The sequence below is a fragment of the Triturus cristatus genome, chromosome 4_2 (genome assembly GCF_964204655.1).
Source record: "Triturus cristatus chromosome 4_2, aTriCri1.1, whole genome shotgun sequence".
NCBI lineage: Eukaryota > Metazoa > Chordata > Amphibia > Caudata > Salamandridae > Triturus > Triturus cristatus.
This window is the reverse complement of record NC_140586.1, coordinates 565,460,783-565,478,301: the sequence shown is the minus strand read 5'-3', so window position 1 is coordinate 565,478,301 and position 17,519 is coordinate 565,460,783. Positions and strand designations below refer to the sequence as shown.

Sequence of the window (17,519 nt, the reverse complement as noted above, 5' to 3'; positions counted from 1 at the left end):
ACTGGCTAATAAAAGCAAGTTCACACGAAAAATGCGAGGAACACGCACAGCGGGTCACAAGGACACTAACAAACCTGGGGTTCTCAATACACTGGGGGAAATCATCAATGAAACCGGAGCAGGCGAAGATTTTCCTGCTGGCACAGATCAACACCATAGACAGAACGGTGATGCCCAGCGAGTGATTTGAGAAAATGAGTAGGCCTATTGGTAAAGAGAATGTTCTTCTCAGCCACCCTCGCCTTTAGGTCAATCAATGTAAGCTGTTTGCTGGGTAGCCCTCCCTCTCACTATGGGACATGGTGGCTGTAGGAAAGTGCCTCTATGTGACAAGGTCACCCTGACGTTTTTCATGGTATCTGATGCAATTGTGACAGAAGTGCTCTGGGTTTCTGCTTTCTAGGTCCCCAGTGCCAGATCTCTTTCCCTAAAACTATACAATTGTTCCCCAAATTGGCAATACGTTTTAAGTACCTAGTAAAGTGTACCCCTGGTACCAAGGGCACGGAGGCTAAAGAGTGTCCCTCAGGGCTGCAGCATGTATTGTGCCACCCTAAGTGACCCCAGAGCAGCCACATGCAACTTGACATTCGTGCTGCGTGCCATGGTGCAGAGAATAGTGAAGACATGCCATGGCACACCTCCTGTGTGCCATGCCTGCAGACGCTGCATGCAGTATAGGTAAGTCACCCCTAGAGCATGCCTTACAGCCCAAAGGCAGGTGCACTATACTACATGTGTGGACATATCTGCAAGAGCAGATATGACTCTGTGATGTCCAAGTCGATTCTTAGATATTGCAAGTGAACAGGGAAGCCATTTTGAGTACATGTGCTGGTCATTGGTATTAGGAGTTGCCTAGCTACATGATGGTTTCACTCAAACTTGAGATGTTTGGCATCTTGTAATATTAAAGCCACGTTGATTACAGTGATAGATTTATTAATACATGCACCCAGAGGGCACCTAAGAGGTTCCCCCTGAAAACCTACAAACGACTTGTGTGCTGGCTGACTCCCTGCAGGTGAAAGCCCACACCATCTGAGGTTAGAAACCATGCCTGCTCTGGCCAGAGGTTGTGTCACCTCATCCAAGCAAGATGGCTAAGTGATCAACATATCAAGGCAGAAGCCTTCAAAAGCCTCCACCCCCTTTGAAATGCGACCCAAGGCTTTCCCGGACGTGGGAAATACCACCCCCTGCCCTGGGCTTATTTGGCACCAGGACAAGAGTGAAAATTAGCTAGTCATGAGGCTTTTCTCCCTCTCAGGTCAGTTCCATCCCTAAGGCGGGCTACATGTAATGGAGACGACTTTAAGAATTTCACCATTTTAGTTTTGGTGGAATTAGGCTGTCTGGGTCAGGGTTATGCCACAGGAAGTGGTCATATAGTGGGTGTAAACACCCTAAAGGTAAGTAGCCCATTGCCTACTACCTGTTACTCCCCTTAACACCCCTAAATTGAGTATTTAGGTGGCACCCCGGATACCAGGAACTTCAATTGGACAGATCCAGAAAAAGAGGACAAAGAAGAGCCGCAAGAAAAACGAGAACTGAACACTGCTGTGGACATTTCAGAGCCAAACTCTGCCTGCTTGCCCCAGTCTCGACAATCGTGGCTAGCTTCTTGACCTGAAGCTGAACAGCTTCCAAGAACCCAGAGAGACTGCCAGCCCTTCGCAGATTGCCAGCAATCTCCCTTGGAGTAGAAGAGCTACTCCGCTGCAGTCTGCAGGCTCCGAAAACGCAAAGTCCGGGTTACCAAGCTGCCGCTCCCCGGCCAGCCTGACGTAGCAGCCGCCCGGGAAGACAACGCCGTGCTCCTGAAGGTCAGATCTGTCCCCACACTAAGTAAGAGGGCAAGAGGTCCAACTGGAGTCGTTCAGGACCAGTACCCGGGATACCAGACCCCTTGTAGCAAACGGAGCCCGTGAGAGTCCAGTCCGAATTCCCACTGCACTGAGACTGAGCAGCTGTTGAGGGACGCCTGCAGCATAGAGACCCACTTCCAGAGTGGCCCAGCAGTCCTGAGGTTGCAACCTCAACTGGCAAGACCAACGACCGCAAGGTCCTAGGACACACAGAGCTCAGCCGACCTTTCCACTCTGCACCTGAGCACCCCAGCCCGGGTACCGGCTGTGTCCTCTTGTCCCTGTGACCATTGTGACCCAAGCCTCCCTTTGGAAACTCCTGGACTTGTCCCCAAATGCCCCTCTGCAGCCTGTTCCTTGGTGGCCCCCCGTCTGGTGTAGCATTCACAGCTACCAACCCGACCAGCATCTCTGGACCTGGACCCCAGGGCAGTTAATGAGTAACTGCTGATGGTACTTTGGACTCTGTCCCCCTACAACCCTAAGCCCCAAAGGAGACCCCCAGAAACTGACCATAAATAACTGTATGCAATATATACATAAATTCACATTTAAGTGAACTGTTTACTTACCTGTGAAAATTCATATTTAAAAAAGTAATTGCCTGATAACGAAGTACTTGGTATCAACATTTATATAAAAACACAAGTTATTTTTCTAAATTGGTGTCGGATTTATTCTTGAGTGTGTGCATCATTTATTGCTTTTGTGAGTACAACAAATGCTTAGCACCACCCTCTGATAAGCCTAAACTGCTCGCCCACACTTCTAAAATACAGAGCATTTAGTGCTATCATTTTTGCCTCTAAAGCAATAAGGGCCTTAGGGCTGCTTGAACTCTATACACAGTGTACCTCGTTTTGGTCCTTTATATAAAGAGCCAGCTTTCTACAGTGGTCCCAAAGAACTTAGATTTTTTTTCTTCTTTTTTCAGCCCAAACAATTGCAGATGGTTGGAATGCAGCCATATTTGTCGTCCACTCGGGCCTGGCCATCATGGACTGTCTGGGTATATCTATGGGAACCAGCTTAGTGCTTCAGCACAAATTCTGAATGAGGTCCATTTGTTTCTCCGGAAACACCAAGGCATCCTTAATGGACAGGTTTTTGATGGCTCCTGAATGTTAGGTGAGAAGACTGATTTGGCCTTGGGCGTTTTAAGGAGAGGTGGGCCAACCCACGCTTCCTGGGCCTTACAATTACTATCATGTATTCCCCAACAATTTTGTCCTTATTGGGGATATGCAAGGGATTTTGCGTTTCAGTGTCGGACCCCACTGCTCTCTTGTAGACTCATTCTATCTAGAGTACAGCACAGGACTGTAATGCCTAATCACTGCTACGTTTCCTGCTAGGATTTCTGTAAAGGATCAGGAATGACTGGGCCGAAATCATGTCAGTGGCTCTGAATTGGGCCAGGAGTATGTGCTACTCAGACCTACTGGGCTTGAGCATCTCTCCTCCAATCAGACTGCCACCTTGGGAGGACCCCCTGTTAGAGCATCAAGGCAGAGTCCAGAAACAGAGCCTGCACAACCTGCCTCTCCATGAATGGAGATAGATCGGAAATAGTCAATCCCATTTGATATTCCTTCTGAGGTTGTTGAAGTCATTTTGACAGCCAGGGGTCATTTACCATAATCTGTATATGTAAGGTGCTAGGACTGGTTCATAGCTTGGTGCAGTACCCGCCAGTAGGACCCATAGCAGGCAAAACTTCTGGGTGTGGTGGGGTTTTTGGCCCAGCAAGGTCTTTTGCTCTGGATAGAGTTGACGATTACCTGTCGGCTGTTTTACATTTTCCAAACCACCCTTCCTTAGTTCAGATCACTGTTTGTGGTGGTTAAATAAATGTTTACAGTACATGTTTCCACCTAAGTCCTTTGTGATGCCACAGTGGGACATAATTGTGGTTCTTTCATTTCTAATATGTACCTTTTTGAGCCGATGCACAGTTGTCGACTCACTCTAAAAACCGCCTTACTGGTTCTAGTAACATCCATGTACCGGGTGAGTGAAGTTCAGGCATGTTGAGTCCATCCTCCCATATCACTTTTTATCCAGGTAAACTGGCTTTAAGGATTCAAGCTGCGTTTCTGCTGAAGGTGATGATGCCTTTTCATGGTGGACAAGCCATCACGCTTCTGACTGACTTTGCTCTGACTCTTCCCGAGGAGGAGAGACTTCATTGTTTAGACCCCAACAGATTACTCTGCTTTTACATTGATTACATTAAAGAACATTGGGTTTACAAACAGCTCTTTGTGGGGTTCTGTGGAGGGTAAAAAAGGAGATGGCGGCACAAAAATATGCACATTTTCAATTGCCAGTCTTAAGATGTGATTTTTATTAGCTAAGAAGCTCCTTCCAGAAGGCCCTGGGCCCCCTGCACCAGGGCGGAGATTGCTACGGCTGTCTTGGCACAGAAGTAACTGTCCTGGATATTTGTCGGTGGTTATGTGGGTATCAGTGCACACATTCACAAAGCACTACTGCCCGTCGGTTCTGCTGAGATTGGTATTTTCCCGCTCTGCCCTGTAGGGCTTTTTCATCTCTACCATTCCACAGACCCACCACCTTTGGAGGTACTGCTTTGGTATTGTGAGGAATCTGCTGTTATAATTATTCATCAGGAGAACAAGTTACTTACATTTGGCAGTGATCTTTCTGGTGGATACTCTATATCACTGCAGATTTCTCACCACCCTCTCATCCTGGACTCTTCCATCTAAGAAGATCCCAATCTAGGAATCTGCACAGTGGTTCGTTCAGTTTGCTCAAGGGATCTACCCCTGAGGGAACCTGAAGGGTTCATTAAAGAAACTGAATTCGGCGCGGATAGGTTGTGCTTATTATTTGGCTTGGTTCGTCACTTCTGGAGCGGAATGATGTTGACATGGAGTAGCAAGGCATGGCTTACTCGCGTGCAGGAGCACTGCTTTAAAGTTTTCTGGATCTAGTCTGGCGCCTGGTAGATTCTCAAGGTGGGGAATCTGGGTTAAATCCACAAGAAAGAGTGTCACCAGAAAGGGTGTCACCGAAATTCAGTAACTTTCTTCTTTATACTCCCACCCCATATCTATTTCTTAATTTGTTCTCAACTGACTGAACTCAAGGCTACGTACTTTTCTTGTACAATAAATTATATGTGAAATGCTCCTGTTTCAGTTAACTGATGTTTTCTATAAATCATACCTTGGCTTCTTAAAGAATAGTCTGTGCTATATTGAGTACCTGAAATGAAGAAATGTAATCTGTATTTGTTATTTGGTAAATTCTTTTTGGGACACAGTCTTGAGTCTTGTTCTTTAGTATTTTGAGTACATTTTCTATTTTATGTTGATACTCTTATAAAATTGAATTATACGTTTGCTTATTTTCCAGAACTATTGGAGACCGTCTAGGAGAAGCAAAGGCTAGCGGTAATCTGGGAAACACTTTGAAGGTGCTTGGAAATTTTGATGAAGCTATTCTTTGTTGTCAAAAGCATCTTGAAATTTCCAGAGAGATCTCAGACAAGGTAAATTCAGTTATATATAGGCCATTTTTGGAGACTAACACATTTGTGAACTAGTTAATAGTCTAGGCAATACATTTAACGTCTTCTGGGCACCAAAAGAACATGAATTTTTTTTGCACGAGTGGAAAGCAGTTAATGGCAGTCACACATAGCAACTGCATTCATACTGGAAGAAAATACTAGGTGCAGGATGAAGTAGTGTTTGATTTTCTCTTTTAATAGCAGATGTTTTATTGTGGTTATCATGCTAAATATGAGGATTTTTCAAAGAGAGAAAAAGGTTAAAGACTTTGTGAATGGTGAATGGGTATCAACAATTATTCCCCCATTAACTTGTTTATGTAACTGTATATACTTTAGCAGCTGCTTAATGCATTTATTGTACCGTATTTACAAAAAAGTATCAGTGAGCTCCAGTTAAGGATTCTTTGAAAGTGCTCCTTTTTGCATGGTTACCCCCCACTTTTTAGGTCTCGCCTAGAGCGCTCTAGGAGTGACCTTTTAGGAATCGGTCAGCTCTTATCAAGCACTCTTGCTTGTGGTGGCATCCACCTTGTGGGAGCGAGCAGCGGCGCGCCTGCTAATTGAAAACATATGGCCCGCGCGCCGCTGCTCGCTCCTGCAAGGTGGATGCCAGCACAAGCACTAGCTTTTTACAACATACATTTTGCCTCTGACACCATTGATCACAACATTTGTTTTATCAGCTAGTCTGTTTAATGACTGCGATCTGCAAAGCAATTTTTTCTTTTGCTTATCAACTTTTCGGTTCGATGAACACTACTCGTTAGACATACACTTATTATATACAAAAGACAGTGACATATATATTTACATTTGTACAGTGACTTCAAAATGTGTCAAAAATACCATAAAAGCTATCAAATACATCTATTTTACATAACCATAGTCATTTGTCCGAAACTTTTTGATTTGTGGAACTTGAGCCGATTGGCTCCTATAGTTCTAGCTATTGTTGCGGTCCTGAGCAGAGTCGGGTACTAGCTGATAAAACAAATGTTGTGATCAATGGTGTCAGAGGCAAAATGTATGTTGTAAAAAGTTAGTCCAGATTCCAGCCTCTGATATACCACATTGAATCTCCCCCCACTTTTATAAGCACAAGCACTAGTGCTTGAAAAGAGCTGTGGGGATTTGCCTGCTTGCGGTCGCTTTAACACCATGGAAAATCGCCAGCAATCAGTGTATATGAACTTTCTGCAAAATAGCAATAGAACAAATATGGGCGGCTCGACGTCCGAAGCCTCCTTCAAAATGCTCTTAGGCTGTTACAGTGGTATTGTGTGCGTTCAGGGCAGGAATCGCCATGAAAACTGTTTACGAGCAGCACAAACTTGCAAGTTCGCAAACCTACTCCCCGGCCGAAGCATGCCCCTTCTCTGCCCCGAACTCTAAAGTTAGTACTTTTAAAAAAAAACTGCCACAGCTGCAAACGGTCGGCAGTACCAGTTTCTCATGGAGTGTTTAAATGTCCAGATACTATTTATTTTTTCTCGGAGTTCTATATATGTATTGCGAACTCGACCTGCAGATATCAGAGCGCTATACATGAGAACCACTTGAGTTACAGACGGACACGTTCATTTGGTTAGGCACGGGGTCGGGGGACATTAGGTGATTTGCCCAGAATTGCAGGATATTGAGCGTCCCTGCCGAGACTCGAACCCGGTGTAGCCTTTTCTCTCTAAATGGGCCCACAGTATTTTCCCCTGCTGAACTCCGACTTCCAGGTAGACGCGTAGAATGCTCCACGCACGCCACCCAGCTGTAATTGATTTGCTGGAAAGACTGCTGTGGCTCCAGTGAAACTGCCGGTGTGTTTGCTCGGGCTTTCCGCCATGGCTTGTTCTTCATTGCAAAGGGAAACTTTCAGGTGACTCTTCTCAGCTCTAAAATCTTCTCAACATTTGATTTTCTTATGTAATCAAATGTTTAGCACAAACTTCTCAAAATGACGGCTCCAACTTCATTCACCACTGCTCAGCTTTACCTAGTCTTGCAAATGGAACTCTAGCACTCATGTTGGCAAGCATATTCTTGGTATGCGCTGAATGAGGCAAACCTAGCAAGGGTTATTTAGAGTGTTTATCTGCTAGTCGCAAATCAAAAGTTTTTAGGCTGTACCGTGAACACCCACTCACCCAGGGTGCTTCGTGTTTCTTGTTACCAAAGTAAAGTTTACTTGGTTTCTATTAGTGTTCTGCAAACTTTCAAGAAAGCCCTGTCTTCTTGCACGTTATTGAAGTCCTAAAATGACATTGTTTTGAGAGATTGGAAAAATAAAACGTTGATATCGAAAACTTTTGATGATCTGTTTAGGACAAAGCTTTTAGTAATTTTGAATCATTGAATTGGAAATGTTTAGGTACATTGCCAATCATCTTATTTGCTACTTAGAACTTCCTTTAAATAAAAGGGATTGCTTTATTGCCGTTTTTCAGATTTCTTCCACGTTCTATTTTGTTTTGAACTAGATTATATAATCTAATTGGGCAACAGAACCTCAAATGAAAATGCGTTCTAAAAAGCTTCTTTTCTTGTATTTGTGACTTTGTCATGCTTTAGTTTCCATAGGGCAGGTCCACTTTCATCTTTACCTAAATGAGTGTTACTAGGTTGTGGTGTATTCTGTAGTTCAGGTTAAAATTGTTTCAGTAATGTTCTAAAACTATAGGGCCAACATAATACTTGGTTTCTGGTGTTTGGTTTTTGAACGTTGGTAGACCTGCAATATGTTGGACTAAAGGCTCTTGGATGTGTTTGGTCAGTTCACCATAAATACGAGATATCCTTTAACTCCAATGCCATTCACACATAGTCATTAGTGATTACTCGCGGCTTGTAACATCTGTAGGCTTGAGAAGCTATTGGTAGACTGCACAGAAACGTGCCTCTAATTTCACAAGCTTGTGAAAAGGAGGGTGGCCTAGTGTACATCTTGGTTAAATTAGTTTGTCCACGTTATCTGCTCACAGTTAAGAATCCATTGGAACTGAGAAAAGAAGGCATTGTGAGGCATGTTAATTATGATGATCACTCTACCTCGATTTAAGTTGAGATGGCAGAAGTAAAGAAATGCAGCTGTTACTTGGATTTTTCCCTCTTTACGTTCCCTGGCTTATAGTTCATTAAAATGTCCATTTTGGTGTCAGTTGTGAAAGTATTGGGCGCAGTAAACCCCGACTCTTGAATTAACTAGATCACTTATTAAATCTAGTTATTGCTTGCAGTGTCCCTTTGCTCACCTACTGAATACTCTAGGCCACCCTCACATTCATAGAGCACCAATAGCAATAATAACACAGTTTCCTCCATCTGCACATGCCGGCATGATACATCATACCTCTCTCAGACCAAGAGAATGCATTAGATAGACCCTCCGGTTTCATGGACACCTCCTGTATCAGTACATAGGTGCCTTTTGATTTCTGATGGATACATCTGCCTGTGGATTCCTCACTTTATGAATATCCTCTGCATTTCGCAGAATTTTTTCCTAGCTCTCCACTTTGATGAGGACGTCTGCTCCTCTCGCAACTCCGCATGACGTCACCAGAGCCATAAGAGGGCCTCGTCGGCGTAATGACGTCAGTTCTCTTTTTTCCGCGCCGTCGATGCGTAATGGTTTTCTAGCATTCTCCAGCCTTTTGTAGAGTTACTTTGTTGTTCCTTCAGCTTTAACTGTTGCTGTTGCGATGTTGTCTTCGAGGAAGTCTGGGTTTAAGCCCTGTAGGGAATGTGGGGGTCATATGTCCATCACTGACCCCCGTGAAGATTGTTTATGGTGCTTGTCGTCGGAGCACGACGTGGAGGACTGTTCCTGTTGCAGGAAAATGAATCCAAAAGCGCTTAAAGAACGGGAAACTAAGTTGTTTCTGGCCAAGGTGAAGAAAGAAGGAAGAGGGCGTAAGAGGAGTCGAAGTATAAGTTGTCGACTTCGCATACCTCTAAGTCGAGAAAACATAAGAAAAAAAGAAGACCTGGATCTCGGTGCCGTTCGACGAAGGGTAAGGCTTCGAGGTCGCCTTCGCCTGCTTCTCGATGTCGCCGTAAAGACTTTGTATCTCCTTCACCTCGTGCGACTCTGGAGAGGTCTCCTTCGATTAGAGGCGCTCCGGTGCCGAGGGATTCATTGGCTTAACACGCCGAGCCAGTTCAGGATGATCCATCTTCTCCTGTGCCTGAGAATGAACCGGTGGATTTGGCAGGGGATCCGATTGTTCCGACGTCGGACACTCCCCGTTTGGATACTGGCTCGAATCCGTATCCACAGTTCCCAACTCCAGGTTCGGATCCGTTGCATTTTTTAAATGCAATGTACGGAGTGTTTGCAAGAGCGGCTTTCCCATCCGGAGCACCTTCTGGTAAAGTGGGTCCGCTGGCTTTCAACTTGGGCGTGCCCAAGCACTATGCCCAGGCACTCTTCGTGCCTTTCATGCCGATGGCACCGTCATTGCAATTTCCGCCGCCCGAGAGTCTAAACGCCATTGATGGAATCCCTGGCGCCGTCTGGTGAGCCTTCCTCTCAACCTCGTACGGATCTCATGCCTCCTTCGGAACCTCCTTCGATGCCGGCTCCGGAGCAGTCGGCGCCACGTACGACCCCACCGATGCCGCGTCTGTGGATTCGTTAAAGGAGAGAGGCACAGAGGCTGTTGGAAGAGGAGCAGTATCGTAGAGAGGAAGTAGAGGAGGGCGAGTTGGAAGAGTCTCTTGATGAATTCGAGGGAATTCAGGAGGCAAGTGGATTGGATACCTCTTCTGAGTGGGAAGTCTCTTCAACAAGGGCTTCTCCTCCTCAAGAGGTAGCTCCCTACCATATGGTTATAAGGAAAGCTGCAGAGCTTTTGAATTTACAGTTTTGCTGCGTGAATCTTTCTGGATTCACTATGCGGTGCATTATTCCGCGGTCGTAGTGTTTTTTTCTCTCTTCTTTTTGTGGCCCAGGTGGGTGTCGACGTCCTACCATTTGGTGTCCTTCCGTGACGTCGGCGTGCTTCCTCTGGAAGCTCCCACCTTTGGGCGCCATCTTCAGATTCTTTTTTCAGCCGTTGGGTCTGGATCGTCACCGAGGAGTTCCAGAGTTTTTGGAAAAAAGGAGAAGAAATCGAGCAGAAAACCACCGAAAAGTTGGAGTTTTCATCTCACAACCAGGAACACAGAGCCGGGACGACGAAGAAGGAGAGGAATATAAAGAACTACGACGTTGAACTGAGAATGCGCAAACAGGGGGCTCCCTGAGCGAAGGAATGGACAAAACCCTATTAAAAATTTGCCGTAACTGCCACCACAAATACGCGCAAAAGGACCAGCACCCGGTCTGCAACCTCTGCCTGCCAATTGACCACGAGAGCAAGGACTGCAACGCCTGTTCGACATTCACCCCCAAGACCCTCAGAGTGAGGGAAAGCCAGAGGAGAGCGAACTACGCCATGCAAGGCCAAGGAGAACCTCTTTCGCTCCGGGACTTGGGCCTCTCCAGTGTGGAAGAGGACAACATCGCCGAGGGACCAGAGGACTACACGGTCGTAGAGACCGATAAGAAGTCGACAAAGGAGGTAAGAGACACATTGACCCCTAAAACCCAGACAGACTCTCGAAAAACAGAGCCAAAGTCCTCGAAAGGAGCACTGGCGTCGAAGCAATCGACAGCCACAGCTGCGTCCACGGACAAACAGCCCAGCGGATCCTTCGAAAAGGACTCCCAGCCGGTAAAAGCTCAAGAAGCCTAGGTCGTCGAAGCACGCCCCCGAAAAGGTGCGCTCGACGCTGAAGGAAAAAGGGCCGAAGGCGACTTCGACGTCCACATCAACGACATCGAAGAGAAGCACCGAAACTCTCGACGCCGAATAGGCGGCCGAAATGGAGAGGAAGAAGGCTCGAGGCCGAAATGGAGAGTATCCTCCAGAGGAATAGGGTTTTCAAAGAACGGATGAGCAGATACACCATCCCTTCGAAGCCCTCGACGGTTGTCGAAGTAGAAGTCGAAGAGGAGTTCGATGCCGCAGAAAACTCCTGAACCAGCAGAGCAGCAGGACGAAGAGGGCCTGTATTATTACGAGTGAGAAGGCGAGGAAGATCAACAAACAAACTTGGAATCGACTCCCTCGACGGCGCAGGGCCTGGATTGGCAGGACCTCGATGCCGAAAGCCCAGAAGAAGTCGTAGAGCCATATCCGTCGAGGCCTTCACCGCCAGACGACATTGGCATCTACAACATAGTCATCAAGAATGCTGCAGCAACGTATGGGGTCAAATTAGAGGAAGAAAAACCAAAAGCCTGCTTCTTCTTAGAAACTCTGCTCCCCACTCAAACTAGGAGCCAATTCCTTCCCATGCTCCCAAGTGTACTGGACCAGGGCAGGGAAGCTTTCAAGGAGCCAGCAACCTGCAGGTCTGTCACCCCTGGAACAGAGAAAAAATATAAGCATTCCTCTAAGGATCCAGCGTATATCCAGGGATCCATACCGGCTGACATTATAACGGCGACAGCCAGAAAGAGGGCCAACATTCCCACAAACTCAGGGCCACCTCCAGACAAGGAGAGTAAGAGGATAGACCTCACAGGGAGGAAAATAGAGAGGAATGCAGCAATTCACTGGCGCATTGCGAACTCCAATGCCCTAATAAACAAGACATGCGTACCAACACTGGAAAGAGGTCGGACAGCTACTCAAACATCTCCCAGAACAATACCAGCAGAGGGCAACACACCTGGTGGAGGAAGGCAAGAACATGGCCAACGCCTACCTAAAATCGGCCCTGGATGCGGCAGACACATCCAGCTGGCTCATGATGATTGGAGTGAAGGAAAGGAAGCATGCCTGGCTAAGGATTTCAGGTTTCAAACCGGAGGTCCAGAACAATATTCTGAACACAGCCTTCAATGGGGAACAACTGTTAAGCAAACCAGTGGACGAGAAGCTGACACAGCTCAAAAAGGAGAATGAAACTGTGAGGGCCATGGGAGCACTGCAGTTCCGAGGGATGAGAAGGGGCACCCCCTCAAGGAGACCGAACGGCAGAGGAGGAAACCAGCCGGGAACGTCGTACCAGACTTTCCAGCAAAGTTATCTGGGTAACAATTCAAAGTATATTGCATATGATTTCAAATTCAATGCATGATTTGAGTATTTCATTTAAAATATTCTTCACTTTAAACACTGTGAACAAATGTGTAAGACAGAATGAAGGTCCTAATCCTAGAGCCTTCCAAATTGTGGCAGTTGAAAGGCAGCCAAAGACAGCCGACACGTGTTTCGTTACTGTATGTAACGTTTTCAAGGCCAATTTTCTGTGTTAATAATCTATCCCAGTGAAGAAAGATTGGTTCAATTGCCGATGCAGTCCATAAAGGTATTTGATTGGTCTTGTATGAGACAGTTCCTAACAAATGACGATAAAGGCTATTGATGTGCCTGGAGACGGATTGTTTATGATGCAAAGAAGGACTCTGATATGTTGTTCTGATAAAGTAGCATGGTCTGAGATTCGGGGCAATTTTGTAGGGTGCACGGAGACCATGCTACTTTATCAGAAGGACATATCCGAGCCCTTCTTTGTATCATAAACAATCCGTCTCCAGGCACATCAATAGCCTTTATCGTCATTCGTCATTGTTTTGTTCTTTTCTTTGTTCTTTTCTTTAATGATTTATGTCTTCCTTATGTTCTACTACTTGTGAAAATTATTACTGACGCAGGATCCCTTGAACAGGCCATTTGTTCATATCTAATTACTACATGATAAATTACTTTGTCAAAATACTAGAGTGCCGAGATACAACCGTTTTCTAAACGTATGCAACAACGGGTGTTCCAACACCTGTTGATCCAATACCCTTGGCAGTGAGATGTTTTTGTTATTTTGAGGGGCACCGTAATCTCAATAAATGACGTACTGGAAATAGCTAAGATTAATGTCAATTATAGAATTTGATGTGCGACTGTCGTAACCACCACTGCCGCTGTATGATATTATCAGGGTAACAACCAGGCACAGCAAGGTCAGCAACAGCAAAACTGGCAGTACCAACCTAGGGGCCAGTCCTTTCGGGGGCGACCGAACGGACGTGGACAAACGAGAAGAGGGAGGCAGCAGCAATCCACCTCAAAGTGACTCCGCTGTGCCGAACGTGCCCACCCACACAACATCTGTACGGGGGCTGCACAACAAAAGACTCAGAAAACAGTTACAAAGGAGAAAACAGCGCACATGTAACATCGATAGGAGGCAGACTAAGACACTTCTTCCAGGAGTGGAAGAAAATAACAGACAAATGGATACTAAACATCATACAGTTCGGATACTGTATAGAACTGGAAAAAAGCCACCAAACAGGAGGCCAACAAAACGCGCACAGCAAAAGAGCTCACGCTCCTCCTGCAGGAAGCACAAGAACTCCTCCACAAGGAGGCAATAGAAACAGTGCCGTTCAAAGAAAGAAACAAAGGAGTGTACTCCAACTACTTCCTCATGCCAAAAGTGGACGAAACGTTAAGATCCATCCTGGACCTACGGTTCCTAAACCAATACATTAAAAATTCAAAATGACGTCCCTTCAAGAAGTTATACCACAAATAAGGGACGGGGATTTTATGTCCACTATAGACCTCAACGATGCCTACCTACACTTTCCCATGAAGTGAAAACACAAACATCTACTGAGATTTGCCATCAACAAAGCGCACTACCAGTTCACGGCCCTAGCCTTTGGACTAAAATCCGCACCAAGGGTCTTCACAAAATGCCTAGCTGCGGTAGCGGTTCACTTACGAAGGGAGGGAATTCATGTATATCCCTACCTAGACGATGGGTTGGTAATGGCGAATTCCTACAACCAATGCAAACTACATGCACAGCGGGTCATGCACACGCTGACAGAACTAGGTTTTTCGATACACTGGGGGAAGTCCTCGATAGAACCAGAACAGGTGAAGATCTTCCTGGACGCACAGATCAACACCATTCAGGGCAGGGTGTTCCCCAGCGAGAAGAGAACCTTCGCACTGCTGAAGGAGACACGTCAATACTGGAAGGATTAACCTCTGACTGTGAGGACAGTGAGCAAACTCATGGGGATGATGGCGTCCTGCATTCACCTAGTCCCCAATATCCGACTCCACATGAGACCATTCCAGGAATGGCTACAGCAGCAATGGTCACAGGCAACAGGGAGTTGGGAGGATCTAGTGGTTGTAATGCACGCAGTGCAAGAGGAGATCACATGGTGGAACAAAGAGAACAAACCATTTACACCACCAACTCCGACAGTGACCATCACAACAGACGCATCCCAAATGGGATGGGGAGCGCACATAAACCAGCTCAAAGTGAGGGGTTTGTGGACACAAACAGATGCGATAAGACACATCAACTACCTGGAACTAAAGACCGTGTTCCTTGCCCTAAAAGCCTTCCGGGGACAACTGTACGGCCAGAGAGTGTTGATACAAACCGACAACACCACAACAATGTTCTACATCAACAAGCAGGGAGGCACACAATCTGTGGCGCTATCAAGCCAAGCGCAGGAGATTTGGATGTGGGCCATCCCACTACAAATAGACCTCCTGGCGATACATCTACCAGGGAAGGAAAATGTGGAAGCAGACAGACTCAGCAGACAGACATCAGCATCCCATGAGTGGGAGCTCAATACACAGGAAACGCAAAAGCTATTCAAGAGGTGGGGGACCCCACAAATAGACCTGTTTGCAACACACCAGAATGCAAAATGCCAAGACTTTGAATCCAGACAGCCAGGGCCGCAATCCCAAGGAAATGCCCTATGGATAAGCTGGTCGAAGACATTTGCCTACGCTTTTCCACCTATACCGCTGATACACAAGGTGCTCAGCAAATGCAGAACAAACAACATGACACTGATACTGGTAGCACCACAGTGGGCCAGGCAGTCCTGGTTCAATGCAAAACGGGGGAAGTGCTCCACCCAGAACCAGAGAGCCTCAGCCTAGCAGCTTGGCACCTGAAGACTTAGAGTTCGCACACCTAAAACTCCCAGAGAGCACGCTGGCGGTGCTGCGAGAAGCAAGAAGACCTACCACACGGAAGTGTTATGTAGCAAAATGGAAAAGGTTCACCCAATGGTGCATCAAGGAAAAGATACAGAAGAGAATCACCAGGGAATCATCAGTGCTAAGATATTTAACACACTTGATAAAGAGCAACCTAAGCTACACCTCGCTAAGGGTTCACCTAGCAGCAATAGTAGCCTACACAAGAGGAGAAACTGGGGAAAGTTTCTTTACATCCCAGGTGGTAAAAAGATTCCTGGAAGGGGCCAAACGAATCGCCCACCCCCCCCCCCCCCAAAAGGTACCACCACCGGATTGGAACCTCAATGTAGTTCTCACGCAACTTATGAAGGCGCCCTTTGAACCCATTCACAAGGCCTCTCTACATATGCTCACCATAAAGACAGCTTTTCTGGTAGCAATCGCCTCGCTACGCAGGGTAAGCGAACTGCAAGTGCCAACACTAGAAGAACCGTACATTCAAATTCACAATGACGGTGGTAATGAGAACAGACCCACACTTTATGCCAAAGGTGGTGTCAAAGTTCCACTTAAGCCAGACAATACAGATACCAAGTTTCTTCCAGAAACTATCCACAAGCCCCGAAAGGGCACTGCACACTCTGGACGCTAGAAGGGCAGTGATGCATTACATTGAGAGAACTAAAGATTGTAGGAAAACAAAGCAATTCTTTGTGTCCTTTGCAAGCAGTTTCTTGGGAAGACCGGTAACAAAAGGCACCATTGCTTGATGGATCGCAGAGACAATACAATTCTGCCACAAGCAGGCAGGCCAAGTACTACAAGGAGCAGCACAAGCCCACTCTACCAGAAAAAAGGGAGCAACAATAGCCTTCCTGGCAAACACACCCATCCAAGACATTTCATGGCGGCAACATGGGCCTCAGTGCGTACGTTCACTAAGCACTACTGCGTAGATACACAGATGAACAAGGAAGAACAAGTAGGACACAAAGGACTTCAACATATATTCAACAAACAATGCTCATCTTCCACCCAGCCACCACAAACTTAGCAAACCGCTGCAAAGTCTATGCTCAGCATAGTGAATCCAGAAAGATTCACGTTGCAAAACAATTAGTTTCTAACCTTTTGGTGTCGTTTTGCAGCCTGAAGACTTTCTGGATTCACTAGCGAACCCACCCACCTCCGCCAGAAAGATGAGACAGGAGGAAGGGGATCAAAAAAAAAAATGAAAAAAGACTTTGATAAAGAAAAGGATGAACAAAATAGCACAAGACAAGAAAAAAAGAATCAGAAGATGGCGCCCAAAGGTCGGAGGAAGCACGCCGACATCACGGGAGGACACCAAATGGTGGGACGTCGACGCCCACCTGGGCCGAGGGGGGGGGGGGGGGGGGGGAGGAGAAAAAACACTACGATTCCGGACCCAACCACTAGACTGCGGAATAATGCACAGCATAGTGAATCCAGAAAGTCTTAAAGCTGCAAAACTACACTGACAGGTAAGAAAATATTCGTTACCTACTGCCGAATATAAGCCAAATTTACTGACAGAGGTTTTGCATTCGCCTTCTTCTATAGTTGAACCTCTGTTACCCTTTAATAAAGCCTTAGCCTTATTGGAGCCTATCCTCGAGGTTTGGCGTAAACCACTCTCTTCGCCTGCTGTTTCTAAGGCTGTGGTTAGAAGATATAGGACTGCACCAGGGGATCCAGTATTTCTCTCTTCTCATCCATCTTCAGAGAGTTTGGTGGTGCAGGCATCCTGTTCCAAACAATCTTCAAGTGCTTTTCCTCAGGCTCCAGCTGACAGGGACTCTAAGAAAATGGAGCAGTCAGCTAAAAAGGTCTTCTCTTCGTCTAGCATGGCACTGAAATCGACCAATGCTACTTGTCTGTTGGGCCGTTATATACATGCCTTGATGGACTCGGCGAGACAGTTGGCCCCCAAGTTACCTGATGAGGAAACTTTATGGAGGTTCTTTCGGATGCTAAAGATGCGGCTAGACAGGTTATTCAATCAGGCCTGGATACAGCTGACTCAGTGGCCAGGGTTATGGGCTCCTCTATAGCTACAAGAAGGCA

General features: G+C 46.3%; 1 protein-coding gene across 2 annotated transcripts in view; it reads left to right on the top strand.

The window, feature by feature from the left end:
- GPSM2 (G protein signaling modulator 2) overlaps nucleotides 1-17,519 on the top strand; it is a 362,291-nt gene that overhangs the window by 128,870 nt on the left and 215,902 nt on the right. For both annotated transcript variants that reach the window (XM_085602218.1, XM_085602219.1), the window contains one exon: nucleotides 5,256-5,391. In XM_085602218.1, the coding sequence (XP_085458344.1) occupies nucleotides 5,256-5,391 (136 nt within the window). The remainder of the gene's footprint in view (nucleotides 1-5,255; nucleotides 5,392-17,519) is intronic.